At 44.0% G+C, this 16122-nt stretch overlaps 1 protein-coding gene across 1 annotated transcript in view; it reads left to right on the top strand.

Annotated features, from left to right (window-relative positions):
• Positions 1-16122, top strand: part of DCC (DCC netrin 1 receptor) — a 640441-nt gene that overhangs the window by 373969 nt on the left and 250350 nt on the right. The window contains exon 10 of the mRNA XM_066604857.1: positions 5348-5504. Coding sequence (XP_066460954.1) covers positions 5348-5504 — 157 coding nt within the window. The remainder of the gene's footprint in view (positions 1-5347; positions 5505-16122) is intronic.

The raw sequence follows: 16122 nt of genomic DNA on the forward strand, positions 1-16122 counted from the left end.
TTTCTTGCAGTCATTCTATAGAAACGTTCCAGTGGATGAAAACCTGGTCTGGCCATAGGTGTGTGGCTCGTTGTAGGACAGTTTTCAGAGCTATGTCTTATAAGGGACCGAGAATAATGTGTCCATCACATGGCCAGGTCAGATTTTTGGAAACAAAAAGGTTTGTACTGAATGACGGTAAGCAGAGATTTTGAAAGCAATGACAAATTGAGACAATCGGAGAGGAGGGGGAGTGTTAAACTATCATGTGAATGTTGATTTAAAGTGACTTTCTGGTTCTGGACAAACAAAGATGTACGCACTACTTCTGTGACTACCTGTGCATTACTATGCATCCTTAGACTAAGACTCTACACTCTGCTTTGATTGGCTAATGTTGCTGAAAAGGGTCCCTGTGGTGCAGTAGGGCTCATTGGCAGGGGTCTACTGGTGTCCTTCAAAAACCGTAGGCTCTTCAATAGGCAGCATAGACAGGCGCCACCATGTTGACTCTGGGGATAGCAGAGGCAATATGAAGGAGTCCTTCAACGATGACCTATCTGGGAGCTGTGGCACCACCTCCTTGTGCCGGACTTGAACCCGAACTTGGCAGAACTATCTGGCACCATTTAGGTTTTCTCCAGGGCAGCCAGAACATATAAGCACACGTTTGTTGCAGAAATGAACAGTCCTTTATTTACAGCAAACATATAACAATGGGCGTTCAAACTCACGGGCTCTTAAAATAGAAGGTGGGCAACAAGGCAGCAAACATTAGGTCTCTGTAGAAGCACAATCTTGACTCTAGTCTCAAAATCAGAGCGTATTCTCCATATATAGGTGACCTGGTACTTCATTCGGCTCGGCCCACGTACTAGGACGTTTCTTGGTACTGTGCATGAAGGCCTGGTTCATTATCCCAGCTGGCCTCAATTCCTCCTTTGCTGCTAACTTTCCGCCATTTTTCTATATCCTGGATGCTACACGTGCACCTTTTTATATGCTGTGTGTGAGCCCAGTGTCAGCATGCACCACTTGCCCAAGCACAGCCAATCAAGCATAACATATCAAAGTTACAAAAAAAACTTTTTTCCCTACCACTAGAGGGCAGAGTACAGTTGTAAAGAACTCACTATAACATAGTCAAATATGACTCACTAACGCACAGCCAATAAACAATGAGGTGCACCAAGCAAACACCCTAGACTACTAATGCATACTAGTGTACATCAGGTAGTCACAGAAGGGGTGCGGCCATCTTTTTCTCTCCCTTTAACTGTTGGGAGGTAAGTTTCAACTCTGATGCTGCTTTAACAATGGAGTTGGGCCCCCTTACCTACAAGGCCTCGTAGTTGCAGCTACCCTGGAACTTGCACCCATAATATCGCCTAATCAGAGCCAACCTGAACAGTCTTGTGTCTTTCTTGATAGAAGCTGATATTTGATTTCTTCCTTTGATTTATTTTATGTCGTTTACAACATTTTATTAACTCCCCAAATTTTCTCACTGATGGATCTCGAAGAAAACGACCCATGTGAATAAAACTTGACACCGCGTAACAAAAAGGGCAACATTTACGACCCGACTTTATGTCTCACGGGTGGCCCATGAATCAGGATTTCGGAATCCCTGCCTAAACCAGTCATTTTTCGCTCTCGACCCAACTATGGAAGTCACTAAAAATAAAGTGACGGTGATAGCTGTTATTAGCCGACGGTTATTACTGCAATTTTCTTTAAAGGGAAACTATTATTAGCGATGATAAAGGCTCATTTACTAGTAAAATGGTAAGTGCCGGCTTTGTAGAATGGGACAGGTGCTCGGAGGCAGCGGAGGAGCACATTCACTGGAGTCTTGGCAGAAGCTTTCCAAATTAGATCAGGATGTGGAGATACTAAATGTGGGGAGATAAATTATCTATGAGGCGTAAGAAGGACTCGTGTTTAGCTGACGCTGCAGTTGTAATCCAACTTCTGTTATATTCACGTTCTGAGATGTTGCAGTACTTGCCAGTGCAAATGTCCGCACTGCAAGAAAAACTGGCTTATAAAATCACTAAAAGGGCTTGTCCTATCCTGGCAACTAATGTTGAGCGAACTGAACCAGTGGAACCCTGTTTTAGGTCAAACTATGCTAAAAGTTTGGTTCAGCACAAACCTGAACCGAATTTTTTCCAACGTTTTACCCAAAACAGGTTTAATTTACTCAACACTAGTCCTAAACACTGGTGTATAGCACTGTCTAAGCCCCATTACCCCTTTCCAATCCACTGTCTGACATCTGAAGACATTATGATTTCAGGCTGTACAGCTCCGTTGTTGGAAGACGTCCGTCGGGGTTCTCTTACTGTGCATTGCCAGCCTCTCTGCTGTCGGAGCCTATCTAACGTGTTACCTCATGCAGTACTGGCTTTAGCCAGCAGATAGCGTTGTTGTATAACGGCAGAAAAAGAGTAAGCCCCCTAGGAAAACCAGGATACAAATTCGATTGGAAAGGGTTAAAGCCCTCTCAGAGTGTTACACAAGGCTTTTATGGCTCTTAGACAATGTTATACACCAGTTTTAGGGGGTTTAGTAAACTTTCGGTTCAGTTTGAACTAATTCGGGCAGAACAAAAAACTTTTTGCAAAAGTTAGACAAACCAGCCAAACTGAACTTTTCAAAAGTTTGCTCATCGGTCCTGGCAACCTTTACATATGCCCTTCAGATCATACTGGCCAAGCAAGGTGGTGGATGATCCTCCGGGGGGCCCAAGCTCTGATATAGTAATGGCTCACTTGCTGCTAGGATTTTTTTCTTATAGGATGCTTTGCGGATAACTTATTATGGCATGTTGACAGCTAGCGGAAATGCTGCGGATTTTCCACATTAGAAAGTTTCACTGCAAAATCAGCAGCATTTCCACATCAAAAACGCAGTCAAAATCTGCACCATTGCTGTGGATTTTAACTAAAAATCAGGGGTAATCCACAGCTGATTTCAGGCCGTGCAGCGCTCCTCTCACCTCCCAATACTTCATGATGCTCTGCCCAGAGTTTAGCGCACACCGGCAACTGCTACTGAGCGCCACCGCAGGCATTCATGGGATGCACCAGTTGTATGATGCCCTTCCTCATCATATGGCAATAGTACTCAGTAGCAGTTGTCAGTGTGCTCTGCGCTAGGGGTACAGCTGTGCGCAGTGTCGGGCAGGCTAAAATCAGCTGATTTTGAGTCAAAATCCGCACCACTGGTGCCTATTTTTGACAATTGCTGCGGATTTTGCATTGGAAATCTCTGCAGTATTTCCGCTATGTGTGAATGTACCCTTATTGGTGTTAAATCCTGTGTGTGCAATGATAGCAACATAGATTACAATGTACTTATACGTGCTCTATATAGATGTATAAGGGTGGAATACTTACAAATATTGGAAATGCAAATTGTGGGCATTAAAGCCTGGGCCTTCTACCAAAGAGAAACACCCCCAGACTAACAGAAACGCCCCTTTTCCATAATTTAGTATAAACCGATCCCCTTATATGGTCTTCTTCATATGAATATCAGGACTGTTTGCAAATATGAGTTGGGCCGTCAGAGCTACTTTTCCTGGTGGCCACAAGGAGCCCTAGTCCAATATTATATGTTGAATTTGGGTGTACAATATGAGGACATTATAAAGCTGCTACAAAGAGCAATTTCTATTATGGAGGACTAAACCTGGGGGTGGACGTTATTAATGTCAAGGACGCTACATGGGCTGATTCCTGCCATTTGATGAGCGCCCATCGGTATGATTGGTGCTTGCTTAACTGGCCTTTAAACAGGCCAACGTATGGGGACTGAATAAGTATGTATTGTAGAGTATGTATTGATAAAGGGGTTGTCAGCCTTTTACTAGTGATGACCTATCCTCAAGATTGGTCATCAGTAGTTGACTGTTAGAGTTTGGCTGTCTGGAACATTCCTACAAATGGCTGCTTAAGAGGGCTTTTCCGAACTTTAAAACATATTTTCCAGGCTTAAAATAGTATAAAATAAAGAAAAAACATATATCTGCCTACTCTAGTGGCCCCCATGCAGCACTGGAACGAGGAAGAAGCCGGTGGGTGGCCACATGCCGTTTATTGTGCTCAGCCAATTACAGGCTTCAGTAGTGATTTTTCCATGGCCACTAAAACTTGTGATTGGTTAAGTGGTCATGTGTAGCGGGGGCGGGGCTCCACCACTGGGCGGGGAGCAGCTGGAGCAGGTGAGTATACATCTTTTCTTTATTTTATACCATTTTAAGCCAGTAACATTTTTAAGTCCTAGAAAACCCCTTTAAGGGTTTGAGAATTTCTAAATAAAAATATCTATAGTTTTCTTTCTGTTCTCAGTATTAAAATGCAAATTTTTTAAAAAATGTTCCTTTTATTTTGTATGATAGAATCTTCTGGAACTTTCTAAGATACTTTACGTTCATGTTGCTTACTATTTCAAGACCTCTGCTTACTGTCAGTGAAGCATTGTTTACATTCGTAAACTAGAAAACCCCCCTGGCCTCATACTAATCATTCATACAGAATCTAAGCAAATCTATCATGCCCCAAATGCCAACTCTAGGGCCTCTTTCACACGAGCGTCATTTTTACACTCAGATGGCCGCGTTAAAAAATCACGACCATCGGAGCATAAAATCGCAAGAATGAAGAATAGCCGCGACCAAGTCCTGAAATCCCTCGGTTGGCAGAACAACTTCAGATGGCTTTTAAATGCCTTAACTAGAGGCACCTGTCAGTGTTTAGCAGCGCTCGCCTCTGTTAAACTCCCTCCCCCTCACTTTGCCCTCCGGCTCCCATAGACTCCCATAGGAGTCTATGGAGTCTCCTGCGTTGTACCATCAAAACCAGGACCAGGCTTATCTTTTGACTCTAAAGAAGTTTTGGCATTAAAATATTGCGCCTACTGTGCTATCTTTTGGCGCGTCAAAAAATCGTTCCTCTAACAAACAATCGTTTGTTTAAAAGGTACCCATTGGGAACCACTGCTACTTTTAGACGCAATTTTTGGACGCACCTACTTTGCATCAAAATGACGCTCGTGTGAGTGCCCCCTTACTGATACATTGTATCTGAGAGAAGCTGTGTTCGGGTGGAAACACTAAATGTTCCTATCTATTGACAAAAAGCAGAGATCTTGAAAGAGAAAAGTGCAGTTTATGCATGTGATGAGTATATTGGTGATTAACATTGACTATCACGTTTCACTCTACATCTGTTCTTGGTCCATGTTTGCCCGGTCCCATGTTTTATGAATATAGTAGTTTTTATCCCCACACATTTTCCTGCTGAGCCCCTCACCTTTGTATCACCCGCTTCTCTGACTGAATCCCCCCATTCCCCTACAGCTGTTCCCAGTTCCAGTATCCTCCCCTCTGCTCCTCGAGATGTGGTCCCTGTTTTGGTTTCTAGTCGATTCGTACGTCTCAGCTGGAGGCCACCGGTAGATACGAGAGGAAACATCCAGGCCTACACCGTCTACTTCTCCAAAGACGGAGCTCACAGGTACGTCCTTTATAACCTACTGCTGCTGTATGTCTCTGTTCGCTACATATATGCTTTATATCCATGGACAGGGGCGTAACTATAGTGGGTGCAGGGGATGCGGAGCTTTAGAGGGCCCATAAGGCCTCTCTTCTCCATATAGGAAGCCCAGTACTATGAATAAAACATAATTAGGGTTTCTGCTACACATTTTGCATTGGGGCCCAGGAGCTTTAAGTTACGCCTCTGTCCATGGACACTAGTGTGGTGCAAGCCGAAACCGTAGGACTCATTTTAGGTCAAACTTTGCTAAGTTCAGTTTGTGGCAAACCCAGCCCTCAGGTAATTCATCACAGCCAAACCCATTAAAGCAGAGGAAGAAGGTGGTGTTTGTAGGTCATGGAGTTTGTATGTTCTCCCGTGTTTCATGATAATCCCCTTTATTTATATAGCACATACATATTACCCAGTGCTTTATATCCCTTAGTATTTTCCTTCACGGTTAGGGCTCACAATGTATATTCACTTATTAGTTTGTACAAATACAGGGAGAATATTCAAAGTCTATACAGATGTCAGATTTGAACCTAGGAACAGTGCTCATTGATGAGCCACAGGGGAACCATCTTTTTCTTCTTCCTCCTCCTCTTCTACTCTGTTTCTCCTTCTCCTCTTCTTCTTCCTCTCTCTTCTTTTTCCTCCTCTTCCTCCTCATCCTTTTTTTTCCACCTTTTTCTACCCCTCTTCTTATTCCTCCGCCGCCTCCTTTTTAGGCTGATTGTTGGAGGTTCATTTTGGACTAATTTAACCAAACCTAACTTTTTCCCGAAGAGTTCACCCATCTCTAGTGATCACACTCAACATTAGCACTTCTCTTGCTAGAAAAGCATGAGCACACTTCTGTGACTTTTTCGTAAGTTGTCCATAAAATAAGAAAAAGTTCAAGTTGGCACCCTAGTCGGTTCTACAGTCTTAAAGGGGTTGTCTCGCGCCGAAACGGTTTTTTTTTTCTTTTCAAAAGGCCCCCCGTTCGGCGCGAGACAAACCCAAGGGATGGGTTAAAAAACAAAAATATATATTACTTACCCGAATCCCCGCTCTGCGACGACTTCTTTCTTCCTTCTTTAAGATGGCCGCCGGGATCTTCACCCACGATGCACCGCGGGTCTTCTCCCATGGTGCACCGTGGGCTCTGTGCGGTCCATTGCCGATTCCAGCCTCCTGATTGGCTGGAATCGGCACACGTGATGGGGCGGAGCTACGATGACGACGCGGTGACCAGCTCTCCGGCACAAGCGGCCCCATTCACCAGGCAGAAGACCGGACTGCGCAAGCGCGTCTAAAAACGCCAGAAGACAGCGAATTTAGACGGATCCATGGCGACGGGGACGCTAGCAACGGAGCAGGTAAGTGAATAACTTCTGTATGGCTCATAATTAATACACGATGTACATTACAAAGTGCATTAATATGGCCATACAGAAGTGTATAACCCCACTTGCTGCCGCGGGACAACCCCTTTAATTTAAAATCCTAGGGTTCAGCCAGCAGCCCATTATAAAGTGAACAATGTTATGGTACCTTTTCATGGGACGTCCCATCAGCCAATTCACACAGGAGTGATGGTCGTTCTGTGGAGCTGGAGCGGGCAAAAGATGGCTCTGGCCACCCGCCTCAATTCACTGCAAATAGGCATACACTCCAAGATCTCTTGTTTCTACTAGCTGATAGTCTCTTAGTTTTCAGTTGATCTAGAAACCAAGCTACTCTGACTAGTTAGCAATTTCTCTTTCCATGCCCTGTTGGCGGCTGCTTATACACAGCACAAATATCGCCTAAAATAGTTGTTTCCAGCTATAAGGGTGGACACCCACTGGCGTTTTTTTCTCCACTGCGCTGCGAGACTAAAGTTAAAGTCTCGCATCGCAGTGCGAGAAAAAAGCCAGCATCACGCCGGGATATCGCCATGTTGCCAGCATATCACCAGTCTTCTAAATGGGGCCAGCGGCAGCAGCGCTAGCGCCATTGAAAAGAGAAGCAGAATGCTGTCACAGCTGTGGCAGAAGTCCCTGGCATTCTATCCCATTGGTTTCAATGAGATCGGCACTGCTGCTGATCCCATTGAAAGCAATGGTTTCTGCCAAGCCCCGAGGAATGATTATCAGGGAAGGGCTTGAAATATAAGCCCTTCCCCGATAATCTGCCAAAAGTGTGTAAAAAAATTATACTCACCTCTCCGGCGCTCAGCCTAAGGGCAGTGTGTCATTGGCTGAGCGCTCAGCCAATAGCTAAGCGATAGCTGCTATTGGCTGAGCCCTCAGCCAATCTGCACTGCCCTTTCAGGAGGCAGGGATTTTTAAATCCCCGACTGCTGAAAGAGCTTACTAGCAGTACCGGGGAGCCACCAGGAGGATGCGGCTGAGCGCCGGAGAGGTGAGTATAATTTTTTCTTTACACACTTTTGGCAGATTATCGGGGAAGGGCTTATATTTTAAGCCCTTCCCCGATAGTCATTCCGCGGGGCTTGGCAGATAGCACTGCTTTCAATGGGATCGGCAGCAGTGCCGATCCCATTAAATGCCATGGGCTAGAATGCCGCGGGATGAAGGAAACCTCTGCCACAGCTGCACAGCTGTGGCAGAAGTCCACGGCATTCTCCCTATGTTTTCAATGGGGCTAGCGCTGCTGCCGCTGGCCCCATTGAAAACACTAGCGATATGCCGGTCCTATACCGGCGTCTTTCTTGCACTGCGAGGCGAGAGTTTTCTCGTGCACTCGCAGCGCAAGAGAGAATATATCGCCAGTGGGTGTCCACCCTAATTCAGATAATAATTACCCCATGTAAAGGTATTGTTAGGGTCTATATTATTGTTAATAACCCCTTACAGGGAATATTGGTCCATGTGAAAAAATGTATGTATGATTAGCCCTATTGACTGTAATGGGTCATTGTGCAGTCACTTGTATACATGGACAAGAGTTTGCCTACCTGAATAAGCCCTTTTACATAGGCCGATAATTGTTCGGATCCAGCGAGATTGTTATTCAGTATAATTGCACGCACAGACTGAATGATGAACGATAATTAATTTGCTCGTCATTCATTGTTCAGTTTATGCATGAATAAAACTGAATGATGATCGGCCCATGTAAACAGGCAGTCGTTTATCTATGAACAACTGCCTGTTTATTGTGAATTGAGGCGGGTGTGCTGGAACGATCTCCAACTTGTTCCGCCTCCACTCACTAGCCATAGTTGTTCTTATATAAAAACACAGAAACAAACATAACTGGGACAACTGTTAGGCGCCCAACAGGTCATCCTTTGTAAAAGGGCCCTTAGACGACAAATAAACTCTGTGTGATCTATTCCTCTAATCATAATGTTTCATATTTGACACCTTCATTTTGCTTGCATATCAAAAGTATATTACCAAGAAGAAGGAAGTGGGCGGAAGGAAGTCTGACTTCCACTTCAGACTACATAAGATTTGTTTGTAGTCTGTTACCATAGAAACGCATGGGTCTGTGTAAGCTGTAGACAGAAAGCACAGGAGATTTTTTTAATCAAGCCTATTTAAAAATTGGCTTACTGTTCCATTTCAGATGCATTACAACAATAAATGGATAGATGCAAAAGTATTCACTCCCTCTTATATTTGTTTTTATCTGTCAAAAGCAATGCGTTCTATGGTAAGAGGTGAACGGCGATGTTAGCAGGCTCTTGGAGTGCCGGGGTGATGTATTAAGGCAATAGTGAAACTGTTCTGAACTGATAATGTTTGTTGTATTTAATAAAAGCGAAAACCCTTTTAATGTTCGGTCAGTGTAGACTCCAAGAGAATTTACTAATCTCGGGAAAAAAGATGTTAATTAGTTTGCTTTTTTATTACAGCCTCCAGCAATTAGTTTTGCTTTTCAAATATTTGCAGACAGAAGGTTATAAAACGAGTCAGCATCTTTCATACAGGGCGCCTATAAATATGCAGTACGGTTACATGCTGGATGGGTCGTGCCCATTTGTTCATTCAGAGAGAGATCAGTAATCTTGTGCCCAGAATACCGGATTCAGTTCATTCTTATTCGTGTCATTATTTTATCTGGGGGGATTTCTGATATTAAAACGTCATAGATTTTTTGTGCAGATCGTAATGGTTTTTGATTTTTTTTTATGCCTGGGAAGATTCAGGGTTTCCTAGGGGGCTTTCTCTTTCTGCCATTATACAATGGTGCCATCTGTTGGCTAGAGTCAGTACTGCAGTATGTGACATGCTGGAGAGGCCCCCAACAACAGAGTGGCCAGTAATCTACAGTAAGAATACCCTGCCGGACGTCTTCTGACATTGGAGCTAGACAGCCTTCAATCAGAATGTCTTTAGACGTCAGACAGTGGATTGGAAAGGGTTAAGAGGCGTACACCTTCTAGATAATTTGTTGCATATTACTGTGGCGGGAACTTCACTAAGAGGGGCATGTGGAAAGCTCCATAGAGTCTTGAGATGATGTTCATTAAAAAAAAGGGTGTCTACACTGAATGGCCGCTTTATTACAGACCGCTATCTAGTAGCATGCTGGATCTGCCTGGGCCTTCAGAACTGTAGCATTCCGCCATGATGTAGATCCCACTAGGTGATAAAATCGTTCTGCAGGAATATTGGCCCCTGTGGACAGAGAGCTTCTTGTAGTTGCCACAAATTAGATGGCGGTGCTGACATGTTCTGATCACCTGATGGAAAGGGGTCATCGACTCATGCTGCTTTTACCAAAATTTGACCTCCCATCAGCACGGGGCAACAGAAAACTGAATTCTGCTGATGAGGAGATGTTTTACCGCTGCTCAATAATACAATTTTTGTGTTCTTCTACCCACTGGAGACTCGTCTTTCTGTTTCTCTTAGACAACAATGGTGCTGGAACTGTTCAAATGCTGTTATAGACTATCTGTGCTAAGATGCGGTGAATTGTGCATTTGGACTTGTTAGTTGGAGCACCAGCGTTGTATTCAGCTGCAGTTTCCTTGACTGTGCAGCGACTGTTCATCAGAACAAGTATTGACATCCTCCTCTAACCCCTTTCGGTGATGATTTTTTTTTCCCCTTACACATGATCCCCTTTGCCGGGATGTTTGCCTCGATCATACTATTCTCACTACCAGATGCGTAACTTGAAGCTCCTGGGCCCCAGTACAAAACCTGTAACAGGGCCCCCAACTATAATGCTTGATTCATAGTACTGGGCTCCCTATATGGAGTAGAGAGGCCTTATGGGCCCCCTAAGGCTCCTTGGACGCATCCCCTGCATCCTCTATAGTTACGCCAGTGCTCAGTACATATAAAAGTAGTGAAGAAAAAAGGGTCCCGCACTCCAAGAGCAGAACCTGCTGTAAATGTATTAGAAAGCTAAAGATATGAAAATAATCTACTTCGAGGGAGGGTCTATGGAAGTTTCCACCCCTGCCCTGTAGATTGAAGTTGCCGTGAGATAAAAGGCTGGAAAAAGTTCTGTCCACTTTGTTGCTGGCATTAGAAGACAGATTTAATTCCAAAAATGAAAAGGGACGGGCAAACAAAAAGCAAGGAACTAGATGTGCACAATCAGGGGTGGGTGCTACATGTTTTAGAGCTCAGGGCTCCTTTTTCAAACACAATCAGTACGGGGATTTTGGGCATGGTGTCCTACCGTTAGGGGTCTGGCCTCCCACACTAGGTAAGTCCCCCATCACTATTTCCTTTGCTCTTGACACATTTCCTTTGAGGTGCTGCCCTTATTGTTTCTTGTCTGTCTGAACCATTCTTGGTATCCTCTCTACACCGCTGCATGAGAAAACCCATATGGTTGCAATAAATCCCGGTCCCGGCTAGTCCTGCATCGATGACCAGGTCCTGTTGGAAGTCGCTCAGATCGCTGGATTTTCCCATCTAAACTTGTGATTTCATGCTGCACTCCGGATCCGTACAGTGAAGTGTCAATTCTAAAAGGCCAGTGGTTCTAGAAATGTGGCCAATTCAGCATAGATTGAAACTGTAGCTATAAGTCACATGAACGCCTTTATGACTTCTACTATAATGATATATGACTGTAAGGATAAATTCTGATGCTACAAGCCGATCTCTGACCTTCGGTCATTATACACAGAGTCTGGTCTCTGTATCTGTTTTAACAATCACTAATATATCCTAGTGATATTAATGATCTCCAGGATGAAACAATAGCCATAAAAAGCTCAGAAGCGCAGGCAGATGCAATGTTTCTTTTCAGTATTCTTGAGTTGTCATTAGCTTCATGGAGACATTACATGTCATGTAAGGTTAAAGCATCTCGGATTTGGAAAGTCGGAAAATCTTGTTTATTTAAAGTAGAGAAAAGTAAAGTTGACTATGAAATTAAGGGCTATGTTTTTTTGGCATTAAGCTTCCAATTCTCTGTAAATTGGGTTGCTGTGACATTTTCAAGGTCACCAAAGTTCGTATAAATGTTACATACAAACGGTTGTTTTATTGTTTTTCACTTATTTTTGCATTGCCATTTCTTTTCTTTTTACTTTTTTTAAATTTCGGTGGCATACATTGATCAGCCATAACATTGAAATCAAAGACAGGTGACGTGATTTAGACTGATTAGATTGTTAAAATGGCACCTGAGAGGGGGCAAAGAATATTTGATGAACAGGTAGTTCTTGAACTTGATATGTTGGAAGCAGGAAAAATGGACAACTGTAAGGATCTGAGGGACAAATTGTGATTTGTTGATGACACGTCGGAGCATCTCCAAATGGCCAGTCTTGCAGGTCGCTCCCAATATGTAGTAGCTAGTACCCACCAAATGTGGTCCATGGAAGGAGAACCAGTGATTGACGTCAGTCATAGCACCCAAGACTTGATGTGTGTGGGCAAAAAGTGGTTAAAAGAAGGACAGCCGGTGACTGCCGGTAGGGTTATAGTGATACTGAGAGTCCTAGAACTCAACTAAGACGAGTTGAATCAGGTTCTAGACTGTAGTGGTTCAGGTCACAGGCAGGCGTTGAGCTTATTGCCCCTCTGTTCATTCCTGTGAAGCTGACCAGTGCTACACCTGACATACAGTAAACCAGAGACAAAGTTAGCTTGTCCTCTACCAGTGGCAAAGATTCAATTTAGCTCCCCTTTGTGGCCTCCATTACTAATAATATAGCTCCCTCTGTGGTCAGCAGTAAAAGTACTAGTGCTTCCATTGTGACTCACAGTAATAGTGCTCCCCAGGTGACTCACAGTAGTAGTGCTCCCCATGTGGCCCCCCAGTAGTAATAGTGCTCCCCATGTAGCCCCCACAATACTAGTGTTCCACTCACCACCCTCCAGTACTCTCTGCCTGCACTGTAAATTACATTAATGATGCTCTCACACAGCTCCTGTTTTTCTCTTATTGTGCCATTGAGACAGCACCGGGTGCATCTTCATTCCTCCTATTCTGTCATCTGTTCTCTAATTCCTCCTGCTCTGAAGCTAGTGGAAGATGGAACATACACCCAGTCCCAGCCTGGTGGTATGAGGAGAGAGCCCAGGAGCTGTGAGAGCATCATTAATTTACAGTTCACTAGACAGTTATGGGGGTGAGATGGAGAAGAAGCGGTCCAGCTCATCCATCACAGCGGTGAAGTAAGGTGCATCTGCCCCTGTCTGGCCCACAGAGCACATCTGTCAGGTGGTTGCTACTTACAGAGGCGATGTATGTGTTTGGCATGGTCCACAGCAATGAGTTAACTTCTAACTTGGTCAGGCCATCACTCTCCTGCCTTCTGTCCTAATTGTGCCTGGGGCACATGCCCCACCTGCTTTTCTCCAACAACACCCTATGAATAAACTTTGATTAGTGTGATGTAAGGATCTGCCTCCCCACCCAGGACCCTACCTTCTGTTTGTCAATTCCTGAAGGAACCATTTAAGTTACATGGAGATCATAGACTAGCAACAAGTGTTCAAGTCCCTTGCAGCACCACTACAGGTTAAAAAAGCATTTTACAAAAGCGCCCATTAAAATGAATGTAATGCAGGGACATACTGAGTGACAGAAGAGTCACTCTAAGAACATGGCATCCCCCTTTATGAACCAACACTTCCATATCCTAGTAAGGTATTTGATAATGAGTTTTCTAAAGTAGACATCCCCTTTTAAGGACCACTCCAGCGAAAACACATTTTTACATCCCTGCCACCCTTGCCTGATTGCCTGTCACACTCTGGAGGTCTTCTCTGTGCATTTTCGCCCCTCTCTGCAGTGCAGCCCCCTGTCTGATGTTTATCAGGCACCATCCTGAGATTTTATACTTTCAGTTTCACATCTATGATGTATCAGCACAACATTAGTTAAGGCTACACCAGTTTTGCCAGCAATGGGGATAGTTTAATGATCATTACCTTCCATATTTACCTAAATAAGCTACAACCTATAAGTATACCGTCATAATGATGAGCTGTGATCTCCTCTATTATACATGTGTGACAGAAGCTGTGTGATCATCAGCAGTAACCGTGATAGGAGTATGTGTGTGTCCCTGCAGGCAGTTTCTGTGCAGGGTCTATGTAACAGAATCACGCAGAATGAGAAGCTGACTAGTTCCAGAGATTATATATAATAGGGAGGTAAGCTACATAATGAATGAAAAAACAAATCACCGGAGTGGCCCTTTAAAGCAGCAGAAGTTAAAGAGCAATTACAATGAAATATGCAGAACATAGAGAAAAGCTCATTAAATAGGAATACAGCATTAACATACAAAGCAAAATCCTAAGCAAACTCCGTTGTTAATCACCGATAATAAATTGTTGTTGCTGAAAGTTGTCGCCCGCGATCGGAATATTTTATATCGCCCCATTTAATCCTGCCCTCCAATAAATACGTGTCAAGAAGTTTATATCCAGTATAGAACGCAGAGACTCCGGTGACATTTTTCTACTCCCTGCATTAAACCATTCATATAATCAGTTAATAGGGCTTTACTTGACATAAGCAGTTAAGCAGGCCAAAAATATTAATTATTCATCGTGCCGACAATGAAAAATATGGTAATACCGCCATGTATTATTGGGCACATGCATTATTTTGGTTTGTACAGCTTAAACTGATGTCAGCTTGAAAAATTACGGGTCAACCCTTTTATGTCGAACACTAAATTAATGTAGGAAATATGCACAGATGCTAAAGAACGGCCATTATTTCTGTATGTTCATCTGAGGATGAAAGACATTAACCGCCACACGGATGATTTAGAGACTACTTCAAGCTGCGGACCTGTTATATACGGCGTCTCAGATAGTTTTAGGATATATATATATATACTGTATATATATATATATATATATATATATCATGGGGCACAATCAATACTGTTTGTAGGCCACTTTAAAAAAAGGTGGGGCCTAGCGTTAGGGGTGTGGCTGTGACTCATATTTACTGTAATGTATGCAGAAACTTATGCTAGGTAGCTCGGAGGTGGCATACCGTAGGTTTCGTCTGGTATACATATGTATACGGATATGACTAATGCATTGAGAAGCATGCACTTCTTAAAGGAAAAGGACCTATTATTATGAGCGAATACCCTAAAGAAACAGGGAACTTCTGGTGGGCGGGGCGTTACCATTACGGTAACGGGCACGGGCTTCTATTGCTACCTTCAAAAGGTAGGACTTGTCCAATCTCTGGATGGCAAAACGCTGGCGGCTTCATAGACTCTCATGGGAGTCTATGCAAGCTGGCCTGCAAAGGGAGGGGGAGGGAGTTTAACAGCGGCTAGCGCTGTTAAACAAGGACGGGTGGCTCTAGTGAGGCATTTCAAGTCATTTCCACTGTTTGGCTGAGGGATTTCGGGGCTGCGGAGTCTGTGCACTGCAAGACCCCACAACCAGCCGTGTAAAATCTCGAAAAATAGCCACAGCCTATTTTCGTTCACGCACTTTTAAGCTCCCATAGCCGCGATTTTTTAGCACGGCTATCGGAGCACTAAAATTATAGTTGTGTAAAGGAGGCCTTAGATTCGACAGGATAGATCATCAGTGAAAAAGAAGGCAGAAAACCCCTTTAATGGGAGCAAGTAAAGACATCTAAAAAATTGTTCCTGCACCGAGAGCACCACTCTCTGCCTGCAGCCAGAAATACTTCTGAGCGCCGCTGCCTCTGCTGGTCAGATGATGCAGTAGTGGGCTTATTCACCAGGGAAAAGATGGCGGTGCTTAGTACCAATTTCAGGTGCGGGCAGTAAGTTGTGCTTTGTTAAGTGTCTTCACTTGCCCCAGGTAAGGGCTCCTTCACACGGGCATATTTGCACACGTATTTGCGCACGCAATACGCAGAGAATAGAACCCATTAACTTTAATAGGTTTGTTCACATTTCCATATCTCTACTTTTCTGTGCATTTGTGCCCCAAAGGTCCCCATAGAAGTCAATGGGGGGTGCGCAAATGCGTGCGCAATACACAAGGAGATGCGTAACATGTTGCGTAACTCCACTGGAAAAAGAACACATCTGTAACTCATTAAGCATCTTAGCTAGAGATGAGCGAACGTACTCGGATAGGAACTACTCGTCCGAGTAATGTGCCTTATCCGAGTACCTCCCCGCTCGTGCTGAAAGGTTCGGGAGCTGCCGCTGCTGACAGGTGAG

Source organism: Eleutherodactylus coqui, chromosome 5 (genome assembly GCF_035609145.1).
Source record: "Eleutherodactylus coqui strain aEleCoq1 chromosome 5, aEleCoq1.hap1, whole genome shotgun sequence".
Lineage (NCBI taxonomy): Eukaryota > Metazoa > Chordata > Amphibia > Anura > Eleutherodactylidae > Eleutherodactylus > Eleutherodactylus coqui.